Source organism: Chiloscyllium punctatum, chromosome 10, assembly GCF_047496795.1.
Source record: "Chiloscyllium punctatum isolate Juve2018m chromosome 10, sChiPun1.3, whole genome shotgun sequence".
NCBI classification, from domain to species: domain Eukaryota; kingdom Metazoa; phylum Chordata; class Chondrichthyes; order Orectolobiformes; family Hemiscylliidae; genus Chiloscyllium; species Chiloscyllium punctatum.
This window is the reverse complement of record NC_092748.1, coordinates 97,685,213-97,713,125: the sequence shown is the minus strand read 5'-3', so window position 1 is coordinate 97,713,125 and position 27,913 is coordinate 97,685,213. Positions and strand designations below refer to the sequence as shown.

At 40.9% G+C, this 27,913-nt stretch overlaps 1 protein-coding gene across 3 annotated transcripts; it reads left to right on the top strand.

The window, feature by feature from the left end:
- Positions 1–828: 828 nt before the first annotated feature.
- On the top strand, positions 829–25,591 carry LOC140482384 (RNA-binding protein 43-like). Of its 3 annotated transcripts, none has more exons than XM_072579786.1 (4): positions 829–1,121; positions 10,092–10,295; positions 15,553–15,641; positions 20,152–25,591. In XM_072579786.1, coding segments are annotated over exons 1-4 (1,275 nt in total). In that variant the 5' UTR covers positions 829–1,120; the 3' UTR covers positions 21,133–25,591. The 3 variants fall into 3 exon arrangements, with proteins under 3 accessions (XP_072435887.1, XP_072435888.1, XP_072435889.1); XM_072579787.1 differs by having other exon boundaries at positions 831–1,015; XM_072579788.1 differs by lacking the exon at positions 829–1,121 and adding an exon at positions 9,479–9,506.
- The last annotated feature ends 2,322 nt before the right edge of the window (positions 25,592–27,913 follow it).

Here is a 27,913-nt window from a genome sequence, read left to right as displayed (position 1 = left end):
AAAATCAACATTTTGGGCAAAAGCCCACCCGAAATATCAATTTTCCTGCTCCTTGGAGGCTGCCTGACCTGTTGTGTTTTTCCAGCACCACACTCTCCACTCTACCCTCCAGCATCTGCAGCCCTCACTTTCGCCTTGCTGGAAGGCTTAAAGAGGGTACCTATTAAGCAGGCTGCATTGTCCTGGGTGACTTTGAACATTTTGAGTATTGCTGGACCTGCACTTACTTCACACAAATGGGATGTATTCCTTCACATTTGACATGTGCAGTGTAGATTGTGGACAGTGTTTGGTGTGACTCATGCCATTCTAGCCCTGACTCCATGCTAATTCACATTTGGCAAACTGATAAGGCCTAAACTCTGCAATTCACTACCACCAGAGCACCACAGTAGTAACAGGTTACAACGATTATAGGCAGCGGGCAGGAAAATTGGGGCTAGATGAGGTCAACCAAGATGGTTGAGCAGGCTGCAATGGCTAAATCAACTATTCCTACTCCATTGGCAAAATGGTGTGAGAACTCCTTAAAATCTAGAGTGCAACAATTCAGCACGATATGGCAGGAACAAAATAGATCCGAAGTGAAAACAGCAAATACTGGAGACACTCAACAGGCCAGACAGAGAAAAAGAACTAATGTTTCAGGTCATGAAGGCCCTTTCATCAGCACAGAGGAAAAATAGAGATGTGATCGGCTTCGAGCGAGGCGGCAGCACAAAGGAGGGTCAGCGGCGGGGGTAAGGTTGAGTCAAGTGCTTCAGCGTCAATTTTCCAGGCATTTGTTCCCGGTACTGTTGCAATACTGGCGAACGCTATCTCCTTTCCTTTCGCAGTTACCACTGCTTCCTGTAATAAGAAACATGCCCGGTTACTTGTCCCAGCCTGCACGGCGCTGTTTCCCCTGGAGCCAGGAACGAAGGAGGCTCACGCAGCTATTGTGAGGTGACAGTGAGATTCCGCTGAAAACTGGGGACATTTCGGCTCAACGGGGTTTGAACTGGAGGCGCTGGCGGTAGGTATAAAGCAGCGTCCGTGCAGGTCTGGGGCACAGACGGCGTCCACACTCAGGTCAAATGCAAGAACGTTGAATAAAAGGAAACACGCACAAAGGAGCAAAAGTAAATGGATTCTAGTCGGATTTAAAACTCTTTCGCAATTTTCGAATAGATTCCGCACTATTTACACGGCGACTTTGTGAAAATAATTTGAGTTTTCAGTTGCACCATCGATTTTTGTTTTTGGTTTCGGTTTTGTTTCTTCGCTGTATTTGGCCCACTGACAACAAAAAACACCCAGATATTCAGTATTCCAAACGGGTCTTCGGCCCATCACCCTGGTGCTGTCTCTTTTTAACAGCTGCTTTCCAATTAGTCCAACCCTCTTGCCCTTTCCCTAGCATCCTGTTAAGCTTTTCTTTGGGATAATTAGGGACAGCTATTGACCCGAAGGTAGAAAGTTAACTCTTGAGCGCCGAGCATCACAGCTCAGTTAACTGCCACTCAAAAATTGAGAGTTCAAGTCCCATTCGAGAGACTGAAATGCATAAAAAAAATTAAGACTGACTCTCCAGCTCAGTATTGGGGAAGCTAGAGGTGCCATATTGTGAGTGAACTGTTAACCCGCACCGCTACCTGGTCTAATATCCCTTTCCACGATGTTAAAATGTTAGCATTGCGTTTATCCCCCTATGTTCTCACGAACATCAACCCCTCAATCAATGTCGCAAAAGGAGAATGTCGGATTATCATAAATAGCTGTTTGCGGGAACTTGCTGTGCCGAAACTGGTTGCTATGTTACTCAAGCTATGACAATATCGAGACTTTTCTCGTGCTGAACGGGCTCTGAAGTGCTTTAGAACATCCTCTGATCATGGCAGGTGCTGTGTAAATGCAAAACGTTTGAAAAGGAAAGAAAGTGTGACGGTAGGAGCAACTCCTGCAGAGAACTGGCACAAACATAATGGCCACCTTAACGCCATAACGTTCTACTCATTGTGTTTTTAAATAATATTTTGCTGGGTTCCCTAAAACCTTAAACAGTGACTATATTACTGGTTAGAGAAGAGAGACGAGGTGCTGAAGATTTTGTTTTAATTAGTGATTTTCTCTTTTATTGTCATGAATGAAAGATAACTTTCGTTATGGGCTAGACTAGACCCCCTCAAAATATTTGAAGAAGGTGGCCTAGACCCTAACTTTTACTTATTTTAAAGCTAGCTGTCAAGTAGATGTTCCAGATGTGCTGCAACTAGTCATCCACTTGACATTAAGCAAAACAATTTATTTAAACACAATAGTTAAAATACAAACAAAAGAAAGAGGAAATTAGAATAACTTAACTATTGGAAAACTTAACTGAACAATTGTTACAGTACTAATTACTAATAACAACATGTCACAAACACACTGCTTGGCAAAAAGGTGAACTCAGATACAGATTCTTGTGTGCAGTTTCCCAGTCCAGGAGAAAACAACATCAAGAGATTTCAGAAAGTCACAGTCAGGAATTATTTTACTGAAGTTTGCAAATCTTCTTGGACCCAGACAGCTTCCACTGCTACAGCTGAAAAATACGAGAAAACCTGATCTGGAAAAACTGGGCACTCCCCTTCTAATGTTACATCTTTTAAAAAAACTAACTGGAGGCCTAGTCTGATTGTTGAATTAGGTAGTCTCCTACAGTCATTTCATTGCCTCTGCCTTTACAACCTCTCTTTTTAAAAAAAACCAAGACAAAAAAACTTTTTAAAGTGAGAGCATTGTAACACTGCAAATATGGATACTGTAGAACCATTTAAGAAATAATTGGATGATATGCTGGGGAATTTGAATATTATTGTGGATGATTTTGTAATTATATATGTGTATTCTGAAATATCCCCAGAAATAATTTTGCACATTCCCCCCGTGTCTGCGTGGGTTTCCTCCCACAATCCAAAGATGTGCAGATTAGGTGAATTGGCCATGGTAAATTGCCCATAGTGTTAGGTGAAGGGGCAAATGTAAGGGAATGGGTCTGGGTGGGTTGCGCTTCGGTGGGTCGGTGTGGACTTGTTGGGCCGAAGGGCCTGTTTCCACACTGTAAGTAATCTAATCTAATCTAAATATCTGCAACTGCATCTGTATTGACATATTCTTTATACTAATTTATAAATCCACTTTATCCAATTCTGTCTTCTTAGTTGTCCTTACTTAAGTTCTTTTAAAAAGCAGTCTGGGACCCACTTGTCCTTCCCTCAAACTGAGTGTAAAATTCAGTCTTGTTATGTTTGACCTAAGGACACCTTCACTGTGAGAACATTAATTCTATCTCATTGCACAAAGCCAGATCTAGTATAACTTGCTCACTGGTCAGCTCCAGAATGTGTTGTTCCAAGAAACTATCCTGAAAACAATTCTTAAGCTCATCATCAAAGCTACCTTTGCTTATCTGGGTAATCCAAGGTGGAGGACAGGAAAAATTTCTGACTAATAGGCTGTTTCTTTTTTGAGGTATTTTAGGTGTTGGAGTTGATTTCCTCAAATTCCACGAGCAGCAATTACTGTTTTTATATGCTGTTGCATTGTTTTGGAACTTTGGGGGAAATAAAAGTCAAAACAATGTCACTTTTAAAAGGGAGAGGAACAAACAAAGGTAGCACTTTGTGAGGTCAGTGCAGGAGAGAAAGAAACCCACGCTGCTAACTGACACGTGAACCTGCACAGTTACTGCCTTTGTTGTTGAATTCATGTATTGCTAGATATTGGAGTGTGTCTGGGAAAATGAACAAACAGTGAAATTCACAACTGATCTTGGAGGAACCTGTTTGGGAGCGGTCACAGCACAGAGACAGATACGTCAACAGTTTTAAGTGTAGCCTTGCAGCCTTACTGTAAGTCTGCAGTCGTGAGTAGAGTGGGTTCTTTCTTGATTATGTGTTTTATTGAGATATGTCTCTTGATTAAACTTAAAAATATAAGCTATAAGTATTAAGTTAGCCTGGAGTGTTATTTTCTGGGTCTGCAGACTGGAAGAAGCAAAAATGGCCCTTAGTAGAGTGATATGCTCTTCTTGTCGGATGTGGGAGTTTAGAGAGAGTTTACGTATTACTGAGGATTATATCTGCAATAAATACCATTGGTTGTGAATCCTATCAGATCGAATAGAACAGTGGGAGTGACAGTTAGAAGCAGTGAGCAATTTACAAGAGCAAGGGGGTGTGATAGATGGCAGTTATAGGAAGGGTGAAAAGCTGCAGATACAGTCACTTAGATGGGTTAACTCCAGGAAAGGTAAGAGAGGTGGCACGGTGGCTGAGTGGTTAGAACTGCTGCCTCACAGCACCATGGTCCCAGGTTCGATTCCAATCTTGGGCGACTGTATGGAGGCTGCACATTCTCCCCGTGTTTGCGTGGGTTTCCTCTGGGTGCTCCGGTTTCCTCCCACAGTCCAAAGATGTGCAGGTTAGGTGAATTGGCCATGCTAAATTGCTCATAGTGTTAGGTGCATTAGTCAGAGGGAAAAGGGTTTTGGGTGGGTTGCTCTTTGAAGAGTTGGTGTGGACTTGTTGGGCTGAAGGGCCTGTCTCCACACTGTAAGGAATTGAACCTAATCTAAAAAGAGAGGTAGGCAGGTAGTGCAGCAGTTGTCTGTGGCTATCCCCATTTCAAACAGGTATGCTGTTTTGGAAAACGTAGGGGGTGATGGATTCTCAGGGGAGCATAGCACGAACAGCCAAGTTTCTGGTATTGAGACTGGCTCTAATGCAATGAGGGGTACTTCGGGTTTCAAGCAATCGATTGTGTTAGGGGACTCTCTAGTCCGAGGTACGGACAGACGTTTCTGTGGCCAGTAGTGAAAACTCAGAATGGTGTGTTGCTTCCTTGGTGCTAGGATCAAGGATGTCTCAGAGAGGGTGCAGAATGTTCTCAAGGGGGAGAGGGACCAGCGGGAGGTAATTGTATACATTGGAGTCAACGACGCAGTAAGGGAAAGGGTTTAGATTCTGAAGGGAGATTACAGAGAGTTGGGCAGGAAGTTTAAAAAAAGAGGTCCTCGAGAGTAGTAATATCTGGATTAGTCCCAGTGCCAAGAACTAGTGAGGGCAGGGATAGTAGGATAGAGCAGATGAATGCATGGATGAGGAGCTGGGGTATGGGAGAAGGATTCACATTTTTGGATCATTGGAACCTCTTTTGGGGTAGAGGTGGCCTGTGCAAGGATGGATTGCACCTAAATTGGAAGAGGACTAATATTGGCAGGGAGATTTGCTAGATCTGCTCAGGAGGATATAAACAAGTAAGCTGGGGGAGTGGGACCCAGGGATATTATGAAGAAAGCGATCAATCTGAGACTGGTACAGTTGAGAAAAGAAGCGAGTCAAACAGTCAGGGCAGGCAGGGACAAAGCAGAGAACTTGTAGGACTGATAAATTAAACTGTATTTATTTCAATGCAAGCAGCCTAACAGGGAAGGCAGATGACCTCAGGGCATGGTTAGGAACATGGGACTGGGATATCATAACAATTACTGGCTCAGGGATGGACAGGACTGGCAGCTTAATGTTCCAGGATACAAGTGCTCCAGAAAGGGAGGAAAAAGAGGAGGGGAAGTGGAGTTTTTGATAAGGAATAGCATTACAGCTGTACTGAGGGGGGATATTCCTGGAAATATATCCAGGGAAGTTACTTGGGTGGAACTGAGAAATAAGAAAGGGATGATCACCTTATTGCACTCTAGACCCCCTAATAGTCAGAGGGAAATTGAGAAACAAATTTGTAAGGAGATCTCAGCTATCTGTAATTATGGTAGGTTGTTATGGTAGGGGATTTTAACTATCCAAACATAGACTGAGACTGCCATAGTGTTAGGATTTAGATGGAAAGGAATTTGTTACAGATGTACAAGAAAATTTTCTGATTCAGTATTTGGATGTACTCACTTGAGAAGGTGTAAAACTTCATCTACTCTTGAGAAATAAGGCAGGGCAGGTGACTGAGGTGTCATTGGGAGAGCACTTTGGGGCCAGCGACCATAATTCTACTAGTTTAAAATAATCATGGAAAAAGATAGACCAGATCTAAAGGTTGAAGTTCTAAATTGGAGAAAGGCTAATTTTGACGGTATTAGACAAGAAATTTCGAAAGATGATTTGGGCAGATGTTTGTAGGTAAAGGGATAGCTGGAAAATGGGAAGCCTTCAGAAATGAGATAATGAGAATCCAGAGACAGTATATTCCTGTTGGGATGAAAGGAAAGGCTGTTAGGTACAGAGAATGCCGGATGACTAAAGAAATTGAGGGTTTGGTTAAGAAAAAGAAAGAAGCATATGTCCGGTATAGACAGGACACATCACATGAATCCTTGGAAGAGTATAAAGGCACTAGGATTATACTGGAGAGCAAAAGGGGGACATGAGATAGCTTTGGCAAGCAGAGTTAAGGAGAATCCAAAGGGTTTTTACAAATACATTAAGGACAAAAGGGTAACTAGGGAGAGAATAGGGCCCCTCAAGGATCAGCAAGGTGGCCTTTGTGTGGAGCTGAAGGAGATGGGGGAGATACTAAATGAGAATTTTGCATCAGTATTTACTGAGGAAAAGGACATGGAAGATATAGAAAGTAGGGAAATAGATGGTGACATCTTGAAAAATGCCCATATTACAGAGGAGGAAGTGATAGATGCCTTGAAACGCATAAAAGTGGATAAATCTTTAGGACCTGATACGGTGTACCTAGAACTCTATGGGAAGCTAGAGAAGTGATTGCTGGGTCTCTTACTGAGATATTTGTATCATCGATAGTCACATGTGAGGTGCCGGAAGACTGGAGGTTGGCTAATGTGGTGCCATTATTTAAGAAGGGTGGTAAAGACAAGCCAGGGAACTATAGACCAGTGAGGCTGATGTCAGTGGTGGGCAAGTTGTTGGAGGGAATCCTGAGGGACATGATGTGCATGTATTTGAAAGGCAAAGACTAATTAGGGATAATCAATATGGCTTTATGCATGGAATATCAGGTCTCACAAACCTGATTGAGTTTTTTGAAGAAGTAACAAAGAGGATTGATGAGACCAGAGCGGTAGACTTGATCTTTGTGGACTCCAGTAAGGCATTTGATGAGGTTCCCCATGGGAGACTGATTAGCAAGCTTAGATCTCATCGAATACAGGGAGAACTAGCCATTTGGAGAACTGGCTCAAAGGTAGAAGACATAGGGTGGTGGTGAAGGGTTGTTTTTCAGACTGGAGGCCTGTAACCAGTGGAGTGCCACAAGGAGCGGTGATGGGTCCACTACTTTTCATGATTTATATAAATTATTTGGATGTGAGCATAAGAGGTATAGTTAGTAAGTTTGCAGATGACACCAAAATTGGAGGTGTAGTGGACAGTGAAGAAGGTTACCTCAGATTACAATGGGATCTTGATCAGATGGGCCAAATAGGCTGAGAAGTGGCAGATGGAGTTTAATTTAGATAAATGTGAGGTGCTGCATTTTGGGAAAGCGACTTTTCGCAGGACTTGCACATTTAATGGTAAAGTCCTAGGGGGTGTTACTGAACAAAGGGGCCTTTGGAGTGCAGGTTCATGGCTCTTTGAAAGTGGAGTCGCGGGTAAGATAGTGAAGAAGGTGTTTGGTATGCTTTCCTTTATTCGTCAAAGTATTGAGTACAGGAGTTGGGAGGTCATGTTGCAGCAGTACAGAACATTGGTTAAGACACTTTTGGAATACTGCATGCAATTCTGGACTCCTTCCTATTGGAAGGATGTTGTGAGACTTGAAAGGATTCAGAAAAGATTTACAAGGATTATGCCAGTGTTGGAGGATTTGAGTTATAGGGAGAGGTTGAATAGGCTAGGGCTGCTTTCCCTGGAATGTCAGGGGCTGAGGGGTTGACCTTAGAGAGGTTTATAAAATCATGAAGAGCATGGATAGGGTTATTAGACAAAGTCTGTTCCCTGGGTGGGGGAGTCCAGAACTAGAGGGCAGAGGTTGAGGGTGAGAGGGGAAAGATATAAATGAGACCTAAGAGGTCGTGTTTTCATGCAGAGGATAGTGTGCGTCTGGAATGGGCTGCCAGAGGAAGTGGTGGAGGCTGGCACAATTGTAACATTTAAAAGGCATCTGGATGGGTATACGAATGGGAAGGGTTTGGAGGGATATCAGCTGGGTGCTCACAGGTGCAACTAAAATGTTTGGGATATCTGGTTGGCAGGGGCAAGTTGGACTGAAAGGTCTGTTTCCGTGCTGTACTTTTCTAAGACTCTTTGACTTTATCTGACTTTTCAAATTTTTTTTCAGCTGAAATTGAGGTGATAATTTGCGTGGATATAGTTTTCTTAATGTAGCAAAACACTTCAAACCGCACATAAATAAATTGAGCTTATAGCTAAGAAGAATTATGAGGAACTTTTGTAGAAGTGGCCAAAGCATTGTCAAAGAGAGGTGTTAAGGTCTTTAGGGAGGGAATTCCAGAATATGGGTAAGATAACTGAACATTCTGTCATTGACGGGAATTGACAAGGCTTGTATATCCTTGAGTTTAGAAGACTGAGAGGGGATATGATTGAGACATATAAGATTATTAAAGGATTGGACACTCTGGAGACAGGAAACATGTTTCCGCTGATGGGTGAGTGCCGAACCAGAGGACACAGCTTAAAAATACGGGGTAGATTATTTAGGACAGAGATGAGGAGAAACTTCTTCACCCAGAGAGTGGTGGCTGTGTGGAATGCCAGAGGGCAGTGGAGGCCCAGTCTCTGGATTCATTTAAGAAAGAGTTGGATAGAGCTCTCAAGGATTGTGGAATCAAGGGTTTTGGGGATAAGGCAGGAACAGGATACTGATTAAGGATGATCAGCCATGATCATATTGAATGGTGGTGCAGGCTCGAAGGGCAGAATGGCCTACTCCTGCACCTATTGTCTATTGTCTAAATGTACATTGTCCGAAATTAGACTTAAGGTTTCAATGTCATGTATTGATTAGATAGAGTCATAGAGTCATGGAGATGTACAGCATGGAAACAGACCCTTCAGTCCAACCCGTCCATGGCGACCAGATATCCCATCTAGTCCCACCTGCCAGCACCCGGCCCATATCCCTCCAAACCCTTCCTAATCATATACCCATCCAAATGCCTCTTAAATGTTGCAATTGTACCAGCCTCCACCACATCCTCTGGCAGCTCACGATGGAAGAATTTGAAGATATGTATGATGGTTTTAAAATTTTGTGCACTGGGGAACAAGGAAGCAATAGAGTTTGGAAGTGATCAATTGAGTGTGTTTTGTGGCTGTTTGTGGAGGTGGAGGTGCCGGTGTTGGACTGGGATTGACAAAGTCAGAAGTCAAATGACGCTAGGTTCTAGTCCAACAGGTTTCACCTGACAAAAGAGCAGCACTCTAAAAGCTCGTGATTTCAAATAAACCTGTTGTATTAATAGCTGGTGTCATGTGACTTCTGACTATATGAATCAAGGTTGTTTCAGAGCATTCAACAATGAGCAGAGCATTGGAAAGGTCTGGAGCTAAAATTATGTGAATTTCTGATTCACTGGGAATGAGGTATTTGGCGGAGTGAAGTGTGGATGGAATTGATGGTATTTATTGACGTGGAAATAAATAGTGATAGTGGTATGACGTTCCAAATTCAATTGAAAGTTGATCAGGAATACGGTTGTGCATTATCGTCCTGATTGACCTTGAACAAAGATTGTGAACCAGGCCTAGGGAGTGGTTATCTGCTTGTGATTTATGAGATTGCCTTCAGAATTGATCTAACGTATCCACACCTTACTACCCAGCATAAGTGCCAAGAAAATTGCCAGGACATTTAAGAGATTTGACCATATTTCTGAATAATATCGTAATGCAAACCACACAGGCATAACGTATCTATTCAAATCATGGTCGAGAAGAATCTAACATTTTTCTTTCCTATAGTCAGTTTTGGCCTCAAATCTGACTACTGCAAAACACTAATGAATGGGGTTTCAGTGAAAGTGGTGTGTGTTTTTGCAGCAGTTGTTAATTGAATGGAGGTGAACCCTGAAATGACGAGCTTTACATGTAACATTGAAATACGGGCTTCTTGTATCTTTGCAGTGCCCGAGGGAATGGAATCAAACTTGGCAGAGAGGACTGTCGCTGTATCAGGCTTTCCTGAAGATGTTCTTCCAACTACTGTAATGATTGACAAACTCACCATTCACTTTTTGAGACCAAAGCATGGTGGTGGAGAGGTGGAATTTGTTTGCTATCCAACCAGTGACCCTGGTATTGCTTATGTCACCTTTGAAAAGGAGGAAGGTAAGTTTCCAAAACCGTGAGTCAAAACAAGTCTTATCAGTGTGTGATGATCTCTACCTCATGCAAACACCTCAAAACATGGGTTGTTCATGGTGTTGCCCACGAAAGTCAAAGTGAATTTCCCAAACAGTACATAAGTGATGTTGTAAGCATAGGTATATGTTGTACTTGTGGATAGAAAGATGATTTTTGTCTTTCCTTGGTTGGGTCTAAAGGCCTATTTAATTTACAGAAGTGGAGGAAGAATCACTAATGAGCCTTCATAAGAAGAATTAACACAATGTAGTTTCTTCGATGATAGCAATGAGACTTTGGAAAATTGTGTGCAATTCTGGTCTCCTTCCTATCAGAAGGATATTCTGAAAGCTTTACAAGGATGTTGCTGGGATTGCAGGATTTGACTATAGGGAGAGGTTAAATAGGTTGGGGCTGTTTTCCTTGGAGGGTCAGTAGCAGAGGGGTGACCTTATAGAGTTTTACAAAATCATAAGAGGTATGGATAGGATAACTAGACAAAGTCTTTTCCCTGTGTTGGGGGAGTCCAGAACTAGAGGGCATAGGTTTAGGGTGAGGGGAGAAAGACATAAAAGACCTAAAGGGCAACCTTTTCACGCAGAGCGTGGTATGTGTATGGAATGAGCTGCCAGAGGAGGCTGGTATAATTGCAACATTTAAAATGCATCTGGGTGTTTATATGAACAGGAAGGGTTTGGAGGGATATGGGCCAGGTGCTGGCAGGTGGAACTAGATTGGGTTGGGATATCTGGTCAGCATGGACGAGTTGGACTGATGGGTCTGTTTCCGTGCTATACATCTCTATGACTCTAACTTGCTTTATCTAGTTAGATATTGTTACTAAGACTATTGTGAGTCATAGATAGCACATCTGTCCCCTTTTGAGATCCAGAACTGATCTCCCAGTTTCACCACTCATGACAATATGCTTCCATCAGAATGAGTGAAGCTTAATACAATCTTCAACATAAACCTTTTCAGAAGCAATAACTTAGAAATGAAGATATGAGGATTTTCTGCAATAGAGTGAGAGTTATACCTCACAAAAATCTATTGATTCAAAGAAGGGTTCTGCAAGGGTATTGACTTGATGAATGGTGATGTCAAAATATATGTGACATACATTGAAAATTTGTTGTGTTAATGATTAGGCCTAGTTAAATTGAATTAGAAAGTGCATGTATTCTGTTATTACATTCAGTAAGAAAGACAAGCCAGGCCATTCTGTTCTGGGAAGTTTTGTAACTTTGCTTTGTGCCCTTTCATTGCTTCTCACTTCAATGAGATCTTGACAATGGGAATTGTTAATTTTTGGTGGACCTTATTCTATGGCCAGTTGTAATGTATACCATGGAGTGTACATCTCAAATTCTGACTTTACTGAACCTGGTGAACCAGAATTGGCTTTACCTGCCCACTGCTGAGGACTTTTGTGATCAGTCCATGAGTTTTGATAACTTCCTTTCACTGTACTTCTGTTTTTCAGTGTTGATATGTCACTTTGTGGTCTTTTTGATCTGTGCTGCATATGAGATACAAAGAAATATCAATTATTTGCAAACTAGTAAAAGTTCTTAGAAAATGGGTAAGTGTATTTAGGTCAAAGAGTGAAAGAAATGCTGTGCTATTCAGAAAAGTCTGTTTGAAAGTCTAGCTTTAGCTTACAATTTTGGTCCTAATTGGTGATTTACTATAACTTGGACTTGTCTGGATGTGTTAAAACAGACTTCTGAATGTTTAGTACTCAAGTACTGATCAACGCAATGGTTGTGAAGCAGACTGTATGAGCTCACCCCCCCCCCCCCCCCCCCCCCAACAAAAAGTGAAGGTTTGAGATTTCTGGCTGGCACACTGCAGGCTGGTTCATGGTCCCATGGAGATATTCAATAGATTCTCGCATGTGGGACTTTGGGTGCTGGGAGAGCTGGTACAGAGAAGGATGTCCTGTACCCCGAGGAGATTACAGTCCACCTTGCCATCCTCCTCCTTCCCTGAAGCAGCTGGTGATGCTATGTCTGGCCTCATGCCCTCCTCCCATTCTTCCAACTGACCAAAGAGACCCTCTAGCAAGATGCCAGAGTAAAGTACTCTATCCATTGGTGACTCCACTAAGGGGTTCAATAAAGTAGGACAGCACGATACTTGCTATCTGAGGTTAAGCCCATGGAGAGAATTTCAGTATAAATATTTATTGAGTATGACTGAAATCTTCACAAAATGTTTAAGGTAATCTCCTGATGTCCTTCAATATGTTTTTCATACCTTTAGCAGCAAGCACATAGTGCAAGGTTGGCATGGCTTTTAGATTCTGCTGGAAATTCTCAATATCGATTTGTTTATTCAGCAGCTCATTGTTAAAGAAGTAATCAAACAAACTATTAGTGATCTAAATGGTACACCATTGCTTTCTGAAGACCTGGCATGCAATTAAATGCCAGTCTGCTCCTTAACAATCTCCAGGCAATATTACTAAGGCTGGCTTCAATTCCTTTACCAAGGTGACATCTTGATTAAATGCAGGCAAGTCTGATTGTAATGTTAGGGGATTTGAACTTTCCAAACATAGACTGGAACTGTTATAGTGCTGAGGGTTTGGATGGGGAGGACTTTAAGTGTGTACAAGAAAACCTTCTTATTCAGCATGTGGTTGTACCCACTAGAGAAGGAGCAATTCTTGACCTTCTTTTGGGAAATAAAGCAGGGCATGTTACGGAGGTGTGAGTGGGGAGGCACTAAATTGGACCAAGGCCAATTTTGATGGCATTAAACGTGAACTTTCAAAAGTTGTTTGGAGGAGACTACTTGGAGGTGAAGGGATAATTGGGAAGTGGGTGGCCTTTAAAAATGCAATATTGAGAGTTCAGAGACAGTATGTTCCTTTCAGTGTGAAGGGTAAAGTTGGTAGGTGTAGAAAATGCTGGATAACTACAGAAATTGAGGCTCTCATCAAGAAAAACAAGGAGGCATATATAAAGTATAGACAGCTAGGATTGAGCAAATCCCTAGATAAGTATAAGGGCAGTAGGAGTGTACTTAAAGAGGGAAATCAGAAGGATAAAAAGGGGACATGACATAGTGTTGGCAAATAGTTAAGGAGGATACAAAGAGATATTAAATTAAATTACTTACAGTGTGGAAACAGGCCCTTCGGACAACAAGTCCATACTAACCCTCTGAAGAGGAACCCACCCAGACCCACTCCCCTACATGTACCCCTTCACCTAACACTACGGGCAATTTAGCATGGCCACTTCACCTAACCTGCACATCTTTGGACTTTGGGAGGAAACCGGAGTACACGGAGGAAACCCACGCAGACATCGGGAGAATGTGCACACTCCACACAGAGAGGCGGGAATTGAATCCGGGTCTCTGGTGCTGTGAGGCAGCAGTGCTAACCGCTGTGCTACTGTGCCGCCCAGAGATTCTTTAAATTAAGGGCAAAAGACTAACTAAGGCCCCTTAAGGATCAACATGGCAATCTATGTGTGGAGCCACAGGAGACCGGTGAGATATTAAACTAATATTTTGAGTCGGTCTTTACTGTGGACAAGTAAAGAGATGCTAGGAACTTGGGAAAACTTGAAAAGAGTTCATCTTACAGAAGAGGAGGCGCTGGAGATCTTAAAATAAACAAAGGCAGATAAATCCCTAGGACCTGATCAGGTGTTTCCCAGAAGTTTGTGGGAAGCATGAGAAAAGACTGCTGGGTCCCATGTTGAGATATGTGTATTATAGACAGCCACAGGTGAGATGTTGGAAGTCTGGAGGTTGGCGAATATTTTGCCATTATTTGAGAAAGGCTGTAAAGGAAAAGCCAGGGAACTACAGACCTGTGAGCCTGACATCAGTGGTGGGTATTGGAGGGGATTTTGAGGGATAATCAACATGGCTTTGTGTATGGGAAATCATGTCTCATTAACTTGATTGAGTTTTATGAAGAGGTGACAAATAGAAGAGTAATGAAAGCAGAGTGGTAGTGGTTATCTATCTGAACTTCAGCAAAGCATTCAACAAGGTTCTTCATGGTCGGCTGTTTTATAAGATTTGATCACACGGGATCCAGGGATTAAAAAATTGGATTGAAGGTAGGAAACACAGGGGATCGTAGAGGGTTGATTTTTGGACTGGAGGCCATAAGGATCAATGCTGGGTCTATTGTTTTTTGTTATTTAATATAAATTATTTGGATGTAAATATAGGAAGTATGGTTAGTAAGTTTGCAGATCACACTAAAATAGGTGGTATAGTGGACAGTGAACAAAGATTATCTCAGAGGACAATGGGACCCTGATCAGTTCAGCCAATGGGCTGAGGAGGGGCAGATGGAGTTTGATTTAGGTAAATCTGAGGTGTTGCATTTTTGTACGACAGTTAATGGTAGGGTCCTGGGGAGCGTTACTGAACAAAGAGATCAAGGGGTGCAGGTGCATAATCCTTGAAAGTGTAAATGCAGGAAGACAGGATAGTGAAGGGGTGTTTGGCACACCTGCCTTTATTGCTCAGAGCATTGACTATAGGAGTTGGGATATGATGTTATGGTTAAAAAGGATGTTGGTGAGGCCACGTTTGGAGTACTGTGTACAGCTCTGGTCATCCTGCTTCAGGAAGGATATTATTAAATTGGAAAAGGTATGGAAAAGATTTACACAGTTGTTGCTGCAACTGAGTTATAGGGTTAGGCTGTGACGTTTTTCCCTGCTGTGTCAGAGACTGAGTGCTAACCATACAAAGGTTTATAAAATCATGAGAGGCATAAATTGGATGAAAAGCCAAGGTCTTTTTCCTAGAATGGGGGAGTCCAAAATGAGAGGGCATAGGTTTAAGGTGAAAGGGGAAAGATTTAAAAAGGACCTGAAGGGAAACATTTTCATGCAGGGGGTGGTGTGAGTATGGAATTAACTGCCAAGGAAATAGTGGAGATTGGTACAATTGCAACATTTAAAAGGCATCCAGATGGGTATATGAATAGGAAGGGTTTAGAAGGATATGTGTAAATGGGACTAAGTCAGATTGGGATGGCTGGTCAGTGCAGACAAGTTGGAATGAAGGGTCTGTTTCTGTGCTGAATGACTCAATATTGTTGCAGCTTAAAATCCACTCCTGGCTACTTCTTTAACTCCTTGACACCTGAATATTTAGTGAAAGTTTTCCCTGTGTTCTTGTGATATTATTGAAATAATGTTATGACCTTCCAAAGTCTACAGTTCAATGACTAAAAATGCAAACTTTTGTTTTCAAGTTGCGAACAGTGTCCTAAGCAAGAAGGAGCATGTGCTTGAAGACAAACAGCTCTCAAAGAAATATCCATTGCAAGTTTCACAGTGTTATGTAAGTGTATGTAGCTGTGAGTGCTCCCTGACACATCTCGGCTCCTGGTTCTCCCAACTCCTCAACTGAGAATTCTCATCCTTATATTCAAATGACCTGGCCTTCCAGTTTCTTTAACCCACACCCATTCTATAACATTCTTACAACTTTGTGTTACCAGTTCTGACATTTTGTACATTCTGTGCTCCCTTTGCTAGCTATTAGAAGGTGTGCCTTCAGCTATCTAGACCACAGATCTTACATTCCCTCCCTAAACCTCATTCCTCACTCAATCCTTAAGAATCTGCATAAAGCCTTCTCTGTAAGCAAGAGTCTAAGTATGTATTCTAATGACTGTTATTTGTCTCTGTGTCAATTTGTGACATACCTTGGGGATGTACATTGAAGGCGCTTTTTAATAGTTTTGGTTTGATTAAAAAGTGCTGATGGCATGAAACAGGAAAATAAATTCATTTATAATGTTAAGCTGTAAAGCAAGCTGGATTTAAAACTGTCTTTGTCTTTGTAACTTGTACCATTGTTTGGTATTATGTGGTTTTGCATTTAATGTGTCAAGACCCATCAAACAAGGCACACATTCATGGCAGCCTGCAGTAGAGAAACTTAAGTTTAAAAAAATTATGATGAAATTGTTTCAGTACAACTTCCAGCCAGTCTTTCAGGATAAAGCTGTAATGTTTATTTCTGTTATCCCTCTAGTCTCAGTCATAGAGCCATAGAGATGTACAGCACGGAAAAAGACCCTTCCGTCCAACCCATCCATGCTGACCAGATATCCCAACCCAATCTAGTCCCACCTGCCAGCACCCGGCCCATATCCCTCCCAATCTTTCCTATTCATATACCCATCCAGATGCTTTTTAAATGTTGCAATTTTACCAGCCTCCACTACTTCCTTTGGCAGCTCATTCTATACACATACCACCCTCTGCATGAAAAAGTTGCCCCTCAGGTCTCTTTTCTATCTTTCCCCCTCACCCTAAAGCTATGCCCTCTAGTTCTGGATTCCCCAACCCCAGGTTAGACTTTGTCTAATTATTCTATCCATGCCCCTCATAATTTTGTAAACCTCTATAAAGTCACCTCTCAGTCTCCGACGTTCTAGAGAAAATAGCCACAGCCTGTTCAGTCTCTCCCTACAGCTCAAATCCTCCAACCGTGGCAACATCCTTGAAAATCTTTTCTGAACCCTTTCAAGTTTCACGTCTTTCTGAATAGGAAAGAGACCAGAATTGCACGCAATATTTCAATAGTGGTCTACCCAATGTCCTGTACAGCCGCAACATAACCTCCCAACTCCTGTACTCAATACTCTGACCAATAAAGGAAAGCACACAAAACGCCTTCTTCACTATCCTATCTACCTGCGACTCCACTTTCAACGAGCTATGAACCTGCACTTCAAGGTCTCTTTGTTCAGCAACACTCCCTAGGACCTTACCATTAAGTGCATAAGTCCTGCTTTGATTTGCTTTCCCAAAATGCAGCACCTCGCAATTATCTGAATTAAACTCCATCTGCCACTCCTCAGCCCATTAGCCCATCTGATCAAGATTCTGTTGTAATCTGAGGTAACTTTCTTCACTGTCCACTACACCTCCAATTTTGGTGTCATCTGCAAACTTACTAACTATACAAATCTTATGCTCACATCCAAATCATTTATATAAATGACGAAAAGTAGTGGACCCAGCACTGATCCTTTTGGCACAGGCTTCCAGTCTGAAAAACAACCTCCACCACCACCCTCTGTCTTCTACCTTTGAGTCACTTCTGTATCCAAATGGTTAGTTCTGGCTGTATTCTGTGAGATTTAACCTTGCTAATCAGTCTCCCATGGGGAACCTTGTTGAACGCCTTACTGAAGTCCCTATAGATCACATCTTCCACTTTGCCCTCGTCAATCCTCTTTGTTACTTCTTCAGAAAACTCAATCAAATTTGTGAGACATGATTTCCCATGCACAAAGCCATGTGACTATTCCTAATCAGTCCTTGCCTTTCCAAATGCATGTACATCCTGTCCCTCAGGATTCCCTCCAACAACTTGCCCACCACCGACATCAGGCTCACGGGTCTATAGTTCCCTGGCTTGTCCTTACCACCCTTCTTAAACAGTGGCACTACGGCTGCACTGACCTGATTTCCAAAACAGATAGACCTAAAAATGTATCCATTTTGCGGGTATCATGCTATGCCGAAAGATCCTGTTAGACTCCCCAATGTAAGCATAAAATGGTTGTAAATCAGATTAACAATTGGGACCAAGGGATTTGCTGACCCAAATTTCTTCTATATATACAAACATTCCAAGTTTCGTCTTAGTCAGAAACTATATGGCCTGCCACAATGTTTTTCATTTCTAAAGCAACTCTGCTTTATTTAATAAGTATGAGAAAAAGAATGTACTGAGGCAAACTCTGTGGATGTATTTAAAAATACTCAAACGTTGCAGTAAAACACCAGGAAAATGAACCTAGATTCCTGTTAACACCTTAGTGTATCAGAGGTTTAGCCAGACTGATTTCTGGGATGGCAGGAATGACATATGAAGAGATCTATATTCAGTTAGAATCAGCTTTATTGTCACATGTGCTGAAATGCGTACAGTGAAAAGCGTATAGGTTGTTGCTTGTGATGCCAACTTCGGTACAAGGTCCTTAAGAACAGTTTCTTTGGTATCAAAGAGTATGTGGAGAAAGCTGAAATTGCTTACTGAATTGGATGATCAGCCATGTTCATGTTGAATGGTGGAGCAGGTTCATAGGGCTCAATGGCCTACTCCTGCTCCTATTTTCTCTGTTTCCATGTTTCTAAAAATCTGGTCTCAATTTTGGGAATCTCCGGTATGTGAAGCTTTGTAACTTGAGATATTTTATGAGTTGGTAAATGGAGAAAAGTTATAAAAGGTTGAGCCTATTGACCCCCGACCATTCTAAAGATCATTTCCCTCATGGACTGCAGCCAGACCATCTGCAATAGCATCCAGAACTCCTGAATCTCTCAGGATTTGTAATCAGAGATGGCTAACAGGATTTTAAACTCAGAGAGTAGAGATCACAAATAATCCTAATTTTTTTTAACAGAGAGAGTCAATAAAGTCTGAGTCGCCATTGTGAATTTGCTTGTCTTTGTAAAACAATCTTCTAGGAGAAAGTGAGGATTGCAGATGCTGGAGATCAGAGCTGAAAATGTGTTGCTGGTTTGTAAAACAATCTGTACACTATTTAATCCACAGTGGGTCCAATGCTTGCTTGCTTCCTAGCTTTCAGAAAAAAAGGATGAAAATTCAGAGAAAATCTGGGAGAAAGGAATTTTTCTTCCGCAAAGGTATTGAGAAATATGGGGGGAAAGGCTGGTATATGGAGTTAGGCCACAGATCAGCCAAGTTCTTGACTGGGAGAACAGTCTCAAGGAGCTGAATGGTCTACTCTTGTTTCTATGTACCTAAAATGTCTACAAAAATCAAAAAGTGCCTAAGTGAATATAAAGGACTAAGATATGGAAGGTGACCATGACATAATGACCTGTATTTCCTAATTAGAAAGTGTTACCCTGCAACTGACAGGACTTTATACAGAAACAAGTCATTTGGCACAACTGAGCCAAACCGATGTTTGAGTCCCTTTTCCTGCCCTTTTTTGTTTAAACTGACACAACTGCTCAGAGTCGTCACATTGCTGAGATAAAATCTTAATTCTGCATCCTACATTCGTTTTTATCACTGGAATGGTAAACAAGTCTGAAGCATGATAATGTGTTTCAGAATCTCCAGGCCAATCAGTAGAAGGGATAAAAGAATGTAGCTTCGGCACCTACAGATTACATAATTGAAATTGCAGCTGCATTGCCTTGATCAGAGTTAAAAGTCAGAAAAATGGTTTGGAATGATCAAGGAAGTCTTATATGTGTATAAATTGGGACGCATGTCTATAATGTCGTTACACTGTTTGAAAGTAGAAATGTATGCTGCCATTTTAATATCGGGTTCTTTTTATGATCATGACCCAGGTTTTCTGATGGCCAGATAGTTGTTTCTGAAATGTAGATGGAGGTGTGCATGGGGACCCTGTGGAATCGCCAATAAAACCGATCTCAATGGAAATTGAAATTCTATTCAATAATTCCCCTCTCCCTCAAAGCCTCTGTTTAAATCAGTGAATTTAGTAAGTTCTACAGCAGTTAAGTAAAAGGTAACTCTGGAAAAGTTAGTGTAATAAATATCTAGTCCATATCTTGAGTAACTATTCAACTTTATCTCCGAACATACCTCTCAGACCCCCAAAGTTACCTCCCGTAGATTCCTTACACCTGCATAAACAGCCCACCATCACGATACTCGACCCTGTTCCCCAGCCCTCCCTCACTCACAAACGCACGCATATATGCAAACATGCACGGGCATGTGCTCACATTAGAAATGGGCACACACACACATAGATAGGCACAGTCACAGACAAGCACAAACCATTATGAATTGAATAACAGATGAAATGTTCTGCTTTTCACAGATCTTTACCAAGGTCTCAGTTGATTTGGATTTGTCAATATTTGGTGAGACGACTGGCGTAGTACGAGAGCTTGAAAGCAGCAATAAAGGCTTGCAGTTTTCCGCATGCCCTGATGGAAGATTCCATGTTGAGGGTTCCTTCTCAGCCATGAAAGATTTGAGAAAAGATGTTCAGAGAAGAATAAGTGACTTTCAAATATTTCATCTCCCAAGTTCAGTGTCAAAATCTGGAGTGAAAGCCTCTGAAAGAAAGCTCACAAGGTGTGCATCTGAGGGTGAAACCCAGATGACCAAGCAGCAAAAGGTTGCAGCTGAACCGAGTGACAGAGTTGATGATGTCTTGTGTCCTCATGTATTTGAGAATGAAGCAGTAATTATTCTAGATACAGATATTTTTGAATACATTAATGCACTTTACAAAGAGCAATGCGAGAAAGTGCTTTATCAATATAATGCAAGAGCGGAGATGGTGAATTATGATGGCATAACTGCTCTTCACCTGGTAAAAGCTAATGACCAGTGTGAACAATTGCACCTGACAAAGGCTAAGTTTCAAATAGAGGGTTTAGTTAGTGAAATGCAGCAGTTGTTACTCTGTGAGAAAATTAGATTGGATGGTGGCAGTGAGCCAATACTGGAGGCATGCAAGGAAACAATGCAAAGTTTCCCCGAGGTTTTAGTTCGCTTTACTGGTGACTATGTATCCCTCATAGGCCGTGCTCATGATTGCACCCAGTTTAAGAAAGAAGTGGATGAGAAATTGAAGTCCATGCAATCAATGTCGAATCCGGTCTTCAGTGGGCAGTCACATATTCCAAATGCATCTGGACGCTCGCACCATTTTGAGGCAAGTTTAGATTCAAGTGCTGTCTGTGGAAAATATGTGTCTAAGAGAAATGAGCGCAGCCTAAATCAGAATTGCCACTCTGGTCAATATGCAAGTAGTCATGCTGACCATTCACAAACTGGTTATAGAAGGTAATGGGAAGTTGGGAAGTTCTTATTGTGGTGCAGGTGCATTACACGGTGGACCATCTTCTTTGCCAACATTTTCAGTATGGCCTCCAGCACCAGACAGCACCGAAAGTTGGAAAATGCTTCAAAGATTGCCAAACAATAGGCTCATTTTTATGATTGAATAACATTTATTTGTTCCTTATGTGTGGCATTGTCTTTATTCAGTAACTGCAAGAAAGGGTTAGCAACTCATTTATAACTGTGGTACTTTATGGACTGTGTACACTCTGATGTTATCTCCAGTGCCCAAATCCTGCAAAGTATGGCCTTAACCCCAGAACAGGAATGGTGATGTAATGTGTAACAAAATCTGTTCTGGTTATGGAAGGCTGATTAATCATTTTTATAGAGTGGTAAAGCATCCGTATAAATGAATTGTTGTCAGGTTTTCATGCAGTTACCATCTTTGATATTGCCAAGTACGTATTTTGTGTAAAGTAGATTTCACTATAAAGCTTGGAAAGGCTGTGTTTGAATGAGTTGAGGACTGATTGGTTTATAATGATCTTGAATTGAAATTCTGAGAGTGTTAATTGTTTTTGCAGTCTGCACTTTATAAATGAGTTGTTCATGCTACTGATTATTTATGATCTCAGCGAGCTTGCTAATCATCTTGCCACTTTTAAAATATTTTCTTTTTCTTTTGTTTGGCATCTAATGGTAACACTAGCACAGATGTTGCACATGATAAAACCCATAAACAGTAGCTAAACCATTCTTCTGATTAAGTAATTATTTTGAGGTTTAAATTTCCACATTAAAACCAGTGACAGTACATTGTTGGGATGTAAGGTTTCTTGTATTGGGTATAATGGTGTGCTTGGATTGTGCTAAGTAATGTATTTTCAGAGAGGAAAAGATGTTAATTTCTATAAATGCATTACATTTCTTAATATTCTCTGCACATAATATTATCATTTTTTAAAAAAAAACTGAAATTCAAGAAGCAATGTACAATAAATATTTATGTAGTAAAATGTCTCAATAGTACTTCACAGATGTGTTTTCAAATAAAATTTGATGCAAAACCACATGGAGCAGATGATCAAAAGCTTGGCTCTAAAGATAGGTTTCAAAGAGCATCTTAAACAAGGAAATCACAATAGGGAGATGGAGTGTTTCAGTGATGAAATTCCTCACGATCTTGGCAACTGAAGTAGTAGAACGTCAGCAATGTTTAAGAGCTTGGAAGGGTGTAGGGATCTTGGAGTATTGCAGATTGGAGGAGATTACAGAGATCGGGAGGGTGAAGCCACTGTGAGGACTTGAAAGCAAGGGTGAGAATTTCAAAATAATAGTGGGTGTTGGTTGCTGGTTAACCATGTAGGTTGGTGAAACAATGGTGACAACTGAGACGGAGGAGGGGGGGCATCATCCAAGTTTTGAATAACCTGAGGCTTTTAGTGTGTAGAGTTTTGGATGCTAAAGTCTTGGACAGTTTCCATGGAGAAATGGAATCAGTGGTTGGGGAGCAGTGTGTGAAATGGGGACTGGGAACAATGGGATTGGTCTTCTTAATATGTAAGTGGAGGAAATTTCTGTTCACTTTTTTTCTGGTGGGTGGTACAATCCTGATGATTTTGAGATTGTAGCCAAATCAAGTAATTTATGAGGTAAACTGTGGTCCTTCAATCCTGTTCTACCATTCAGTATAACTGTGGTTGATCCTTTATCTCAATATTGCACACCTACTTTCTCTCATACCCCTTGATGCCTTTAATCTCTAAAAATAATCTTTCTTGAATATCTTTAGTGGTTTGGCCTCTACAGTCTTCTGTGGTAGAGAATTCCACAGATTCACTATACCTTGAGTGAGGAAATCCGTCCTCATCTCAATCCTAAATCAACTACTCCATATCCTCAGATTGTGACACCTGCCCAACCACGTTAAACACCTTCTCTGAATCTAGTTTGTCCGGCTATGTTAGATTTTTAAGTGTTTACTTGCATCCCCTTCATCCTTCAAAACTCACAGTGACTACAGGCTCTCTAATGTTTGTCTGTTGCTCTCCCTGTATGGTGTATATCTTTTTAGGTAGGAAGACCAAGGCTGTATATAATACTTCAGGTGTGGTCCTACCAAGACCAGGTATAACTGCAATAAGACATCCTCATTTCTGAACACAAATCCTCTTGCAATGAAGACTATATAGTACAATTTGCTTTCCTTTTTGCTTGCTGCACCTGTTTCCTTACGTTGACTAGTATGCAAGGACATCCAGATCCCATTGTGCATCCACATTTCCCAATATATCTCCATTTAAATAATACTATGCCTTTTTGTTTTGCATACCAAAATATATAAGTTCATGTTTAGCCATGTACTGCTTTGCTGTGCATTTGTTCACTCGCTCAACTTGTCAAAGTCAGTTTGAAGACTCATTGCATCGTCTTCACAACTCTCAGTTTTGTGTTGTCAGCAAACTTTGAAATGTTGCATATCAAGGCGATCAAGGATCACTGGGAGAAAGTGGGAGAATGGGTTGAGAAACTTATCAGCTATGATTGAATGGCAGAGCAGACTTGATGAGCAGAATGGACTAATTTCTGCTCTGATATATTATGGTCTTAAGATATATAGTGTGAAAAGTCGGTACTTGCCTATCTCCAGTGTTGTTTAAATGTCAGAAATCTTGTGTATTTTTGTATTCAAATGTGACAGTTCAAATATCATCAACTGGAAATGTTTCTGTAATTTTAGCAATGCTGCTGTTAGCAAAGTCAATGCAGTGATGCTAGGAACAACCAATAACAAATATGTTCTTCACATTCCATACAAACTGGGATAATTGTCAGAGTGGGAATATGTCATTGAGAACAAAGTGATTGTCTTTTTGCTGTTATGTCTATAACTACAAAGTATATGTAAAAGTGATGAGCCTAGTAAACCCTAAGTAAGAGTACATAGGAAAACTTGAGAGGTAATTGGGGCAGAAATGTGGTAAATATACTTCAATATAGACTAAATAGAAAGGACCACATTGAGCCCACGACATTGTGAGCTGGAGACCAAATGATAGCAATAACATGGGTCATGTAAGGGTCAGAGGTAAGAAATGAAATGTCATTCAGATGGTGTACTTAATGCAACAGACAAACAGAGGGTTTCAGAGATGTGATACACATACCTAAAAGTTGACTAACAGGTTTATAAAGTCTCAAAGCTACAAATCAGATTTTGACTTTCATGTACAGTCGCAGGAATGTAGATGCGAAGAAATACATGATAAACTTGTTGCAACATTTACTACCTTAGGCAATGTCCTCATTTGTTAGTAGCCTGCACAAAGTTTACTCATTTATTAACACGTACATTAATTTCTCCAACTGTGAGGCTGGTTATGTTGGAATTGTTGGTCCATATGCCAAAAATGCCAATGTTCTTACCCACACTGACACTTGAACCCATTTCATTCCTTGTACTTGCAATGATTCATTCTTTGGTTTATGGCAAGGTGATTGACTGTAAAGATTGCCATTTTCAATAGACTTGCAGTTCCCTGCTTTTTGAGACTACCTGCCAGGTTGATGTCTGAGCTTACATTATGGTCGTGGCCTATTAGATGTTGTGTCTTTTCCTATATCCCAACAGTAGTAGTTATTACTTCAGCTACTTTTCCCCATTCTCCATAATTTTCACTTTATCACATTCTTCTCAACCTTCCAAAGTGTACACCCGACTATCGCATTGACCTTTTACTATCCTGACTCTCTAAAACTGATTTGAATTACTTCAATTTCATTTCAGGGCTCTTCAAGAGCCTAAAGCTGGAGGCTTTCAAACAACCCTGGGAATAATTCTTAAAAAAAACACGAAGAGCCACAGATGCTGGAAACAGGAAACAAGAAACAGAAACAAAAATTGCTGGGAAAACTCAGCAAATCAGGTCTGGCAGCATCTGTGGAGAGAAAACAGAGTTAACGATTTGGGTCCAGTGACCCTTCAAAAGGATCTGACAGATCTTATTCCACAGAAAGGTCAGTGGACCTGAAATATTGACTCTGCTTTCTCTCCACAGAGATGCCAGAGCTGCTGAGGTTCTCCAGCAATTTCTGTTTGTGTATTTGTGAATTTTTGTTTCTGTTTGTGTATTTGTGAATAATTGTTTTTGTAAAAAAATTAACAAAACAAGGAACCATTTAAGGGGTTTAAGAGGCAACAGCCAATAAAGATTCACAGATCTGTTTCTTTAAGTTACACCGATCAAAGGTCGATTTTATACAAAAGCCCAATAAATTTGTACCTGAACTGCATCTAGGCTGCGTCATCTCATTTGTCTTTTCATAAGTGATGTATTAAAGTAAATACACCCAGGTAGCTGACAGAAATGTGTTTGGATAGATAATTTAGAGAACTGTATCAATGCTGGACTAAACTTTACATGAATTATGACTTTATTGATATTACAGCTGCTTTGAAATAATTACACAAAATTAATGGAATCTGACCATTAACAGGCTGTATCTGACTCTATTTGCTGATTTAAAAAAAAAGATTAATTGAAATTGGCAATCTATTTCTATCAAAGCTTTCTTATTCTCTGCTTCACTGTTTTAAAAAAAAACCCACAGCTTCGCTAATTGGATAAGTCAAAAGGTAGTAATAGACTAAAGGATTTAATTAACCTTCTGTGCTTACTGGATAACTGAGTGAGATAAGGCAACAGATTGGGTATTTGTGGTGCAGCGGTAGTGTCCTTGCCTCTGAGCCAGCAGACCTATGTTCAAGTTCCACCTGCTCCAGAGGTGTGCTATAACATACCTGAACAAGTAGATTAAAAATACCTACTCGTAGACCTGGCTCTAAATTTATCCAATGGATTCAGAACCCAATGCACTAAATCTACATTACTCAGCAACATTTGTTAAAAGCAGATTTTGTTACGTTGATAGGTTGTCATGATTATAAATCATTACATTATTGGAAATTTGTGTGTAAAACGTGGGTTGGAATTTAATGGTCTGAAATATTTGAATTTTGGAAACATTTCATAGTCATGTATTTAGTGCTGCACTGTTACTGAAACATGAATTAATGAAATTTGATCAGTTTTTAGGCATTTATACACATGTATTTTTGTGCACTGACAGATTTATCAGATCCACCATGTCACAGTTGGCTTTGTAAGATAAAACGTTATTGATTTTTTTCATGTATACTATTGTATATAGAAGTGCTATTTTCACAAACCACTGATCTGAGGCCTTACTTAAGAATTATTTGGATGTTTACGGTTGGGGAGAGTGAATTAATATAGTGGAACAGTTATAAGAATTGATAAAGAACACACACCAATTAGAGTTAACTCACTGGCAAAGAGCGGTCCTCGTTCTCAAGAGCAGTCTCTTACTTCAGTAGGTTAAGGTGTAAATTATAATGGACCTAAAGGAATCTTATGGCAACAGCCTCAGGAGGAGAAGCAATTATCAGGATAGTAGGCATGCTCGGGTTGGACTAAGCCAGACATGCTGCAACCGAGTGAAATTCATTCTGCAGGGCATTTAGAGAAAAGAGAATTGCCTTCATCTAAGTGAAAGGAAGTTGACTGGTAAGACCAAAACACTGCAAACTTCCGCCATCTTCACTGGTCACAGTCCCCACCCCCACCCTCCTCTAGCTTATCTCTCCACGCTTCAGGCTCACTGCCTTTATTCCTGATGAAGGGCTTTTGCCCGAAATGTCGATTTTGCTGCTCGTTGGATGCTGCCTGAACTGCTGTGCTCTTCCAGCACCACTAATCCAGTTATTGTTTTTACCTACAGTCTTGCTTTGCCAGTGCTTTGTCTTCATGCTCCTGTTTTGCGGCATGAAGAAAATATACGCACATATGAACTAGGAGTAGGCCATTCATCCCCTCGAACCTGCTCCATCATTCAATAAAACCATGGCTGATCGACTTACAATCTCAAATCCACATCTGAGCCCATCCTGATGATCATTTGCCCCTCACTTAATGAGCATTTCTGTACATCTGCCTTAAAAGTATTCATGCATTCTGCTTCCAGCACCTTTTCCAAACACATTCGACCCACTGAAAGAAAACAAAATGTTTAATCTCTCTTTTAAATGGGTGACCCCTGACTTTTGTCTGCTATCGTGCAAAAACACTTATCAATGCTTGGTTCGATACCAGTTTGAAGATGCGCAATACACAAGCACCCAAGTTACCCATTAAGACTGCAGAGGAAATATACAATGTGATGTATTCTCAGCTTTGCTGTGCAGACCAGGGAGATCATCCATAAATAATGTGAACTTTCAGATTATAGAATGTGATAATTAAGTACCAATGCTTACCACAATAAATACAGAAAATAATCTACATATTCAGCAAGGTAAAAGCAATGACTGCATCTAGATGCTGCCTGAAGTGCTGTGCTCTTCCAGCACCACTAATCCAGAATACATATTCAGCAAGTCAGACTGCACATCTGGAAAGCGATGGACTTAATAAGTTAGCTAGATGGCTGGTTTGAGATGCAGAGTGATGCTAACTGCATGGATTCAGTTACCACATTGGCTGAGGTTACCATGAAAATTCAATCTTGTCCCTCAGATGAGGCAGGATGACCATTAAGTTAAAACACCAGCAGTCATCTCTCTCTCTCTCTCTCTCTCTCTCTCTCTCTCTCTCTAATGAGAGAGTTAGCCCTAGGATTCTTTGGGATGAGAGCAATTTAGCCTCAATTCACCTTGATTTTGTTCCAGTGCTTACCATAACTCTCTTAAATTCTCTATCTCATAG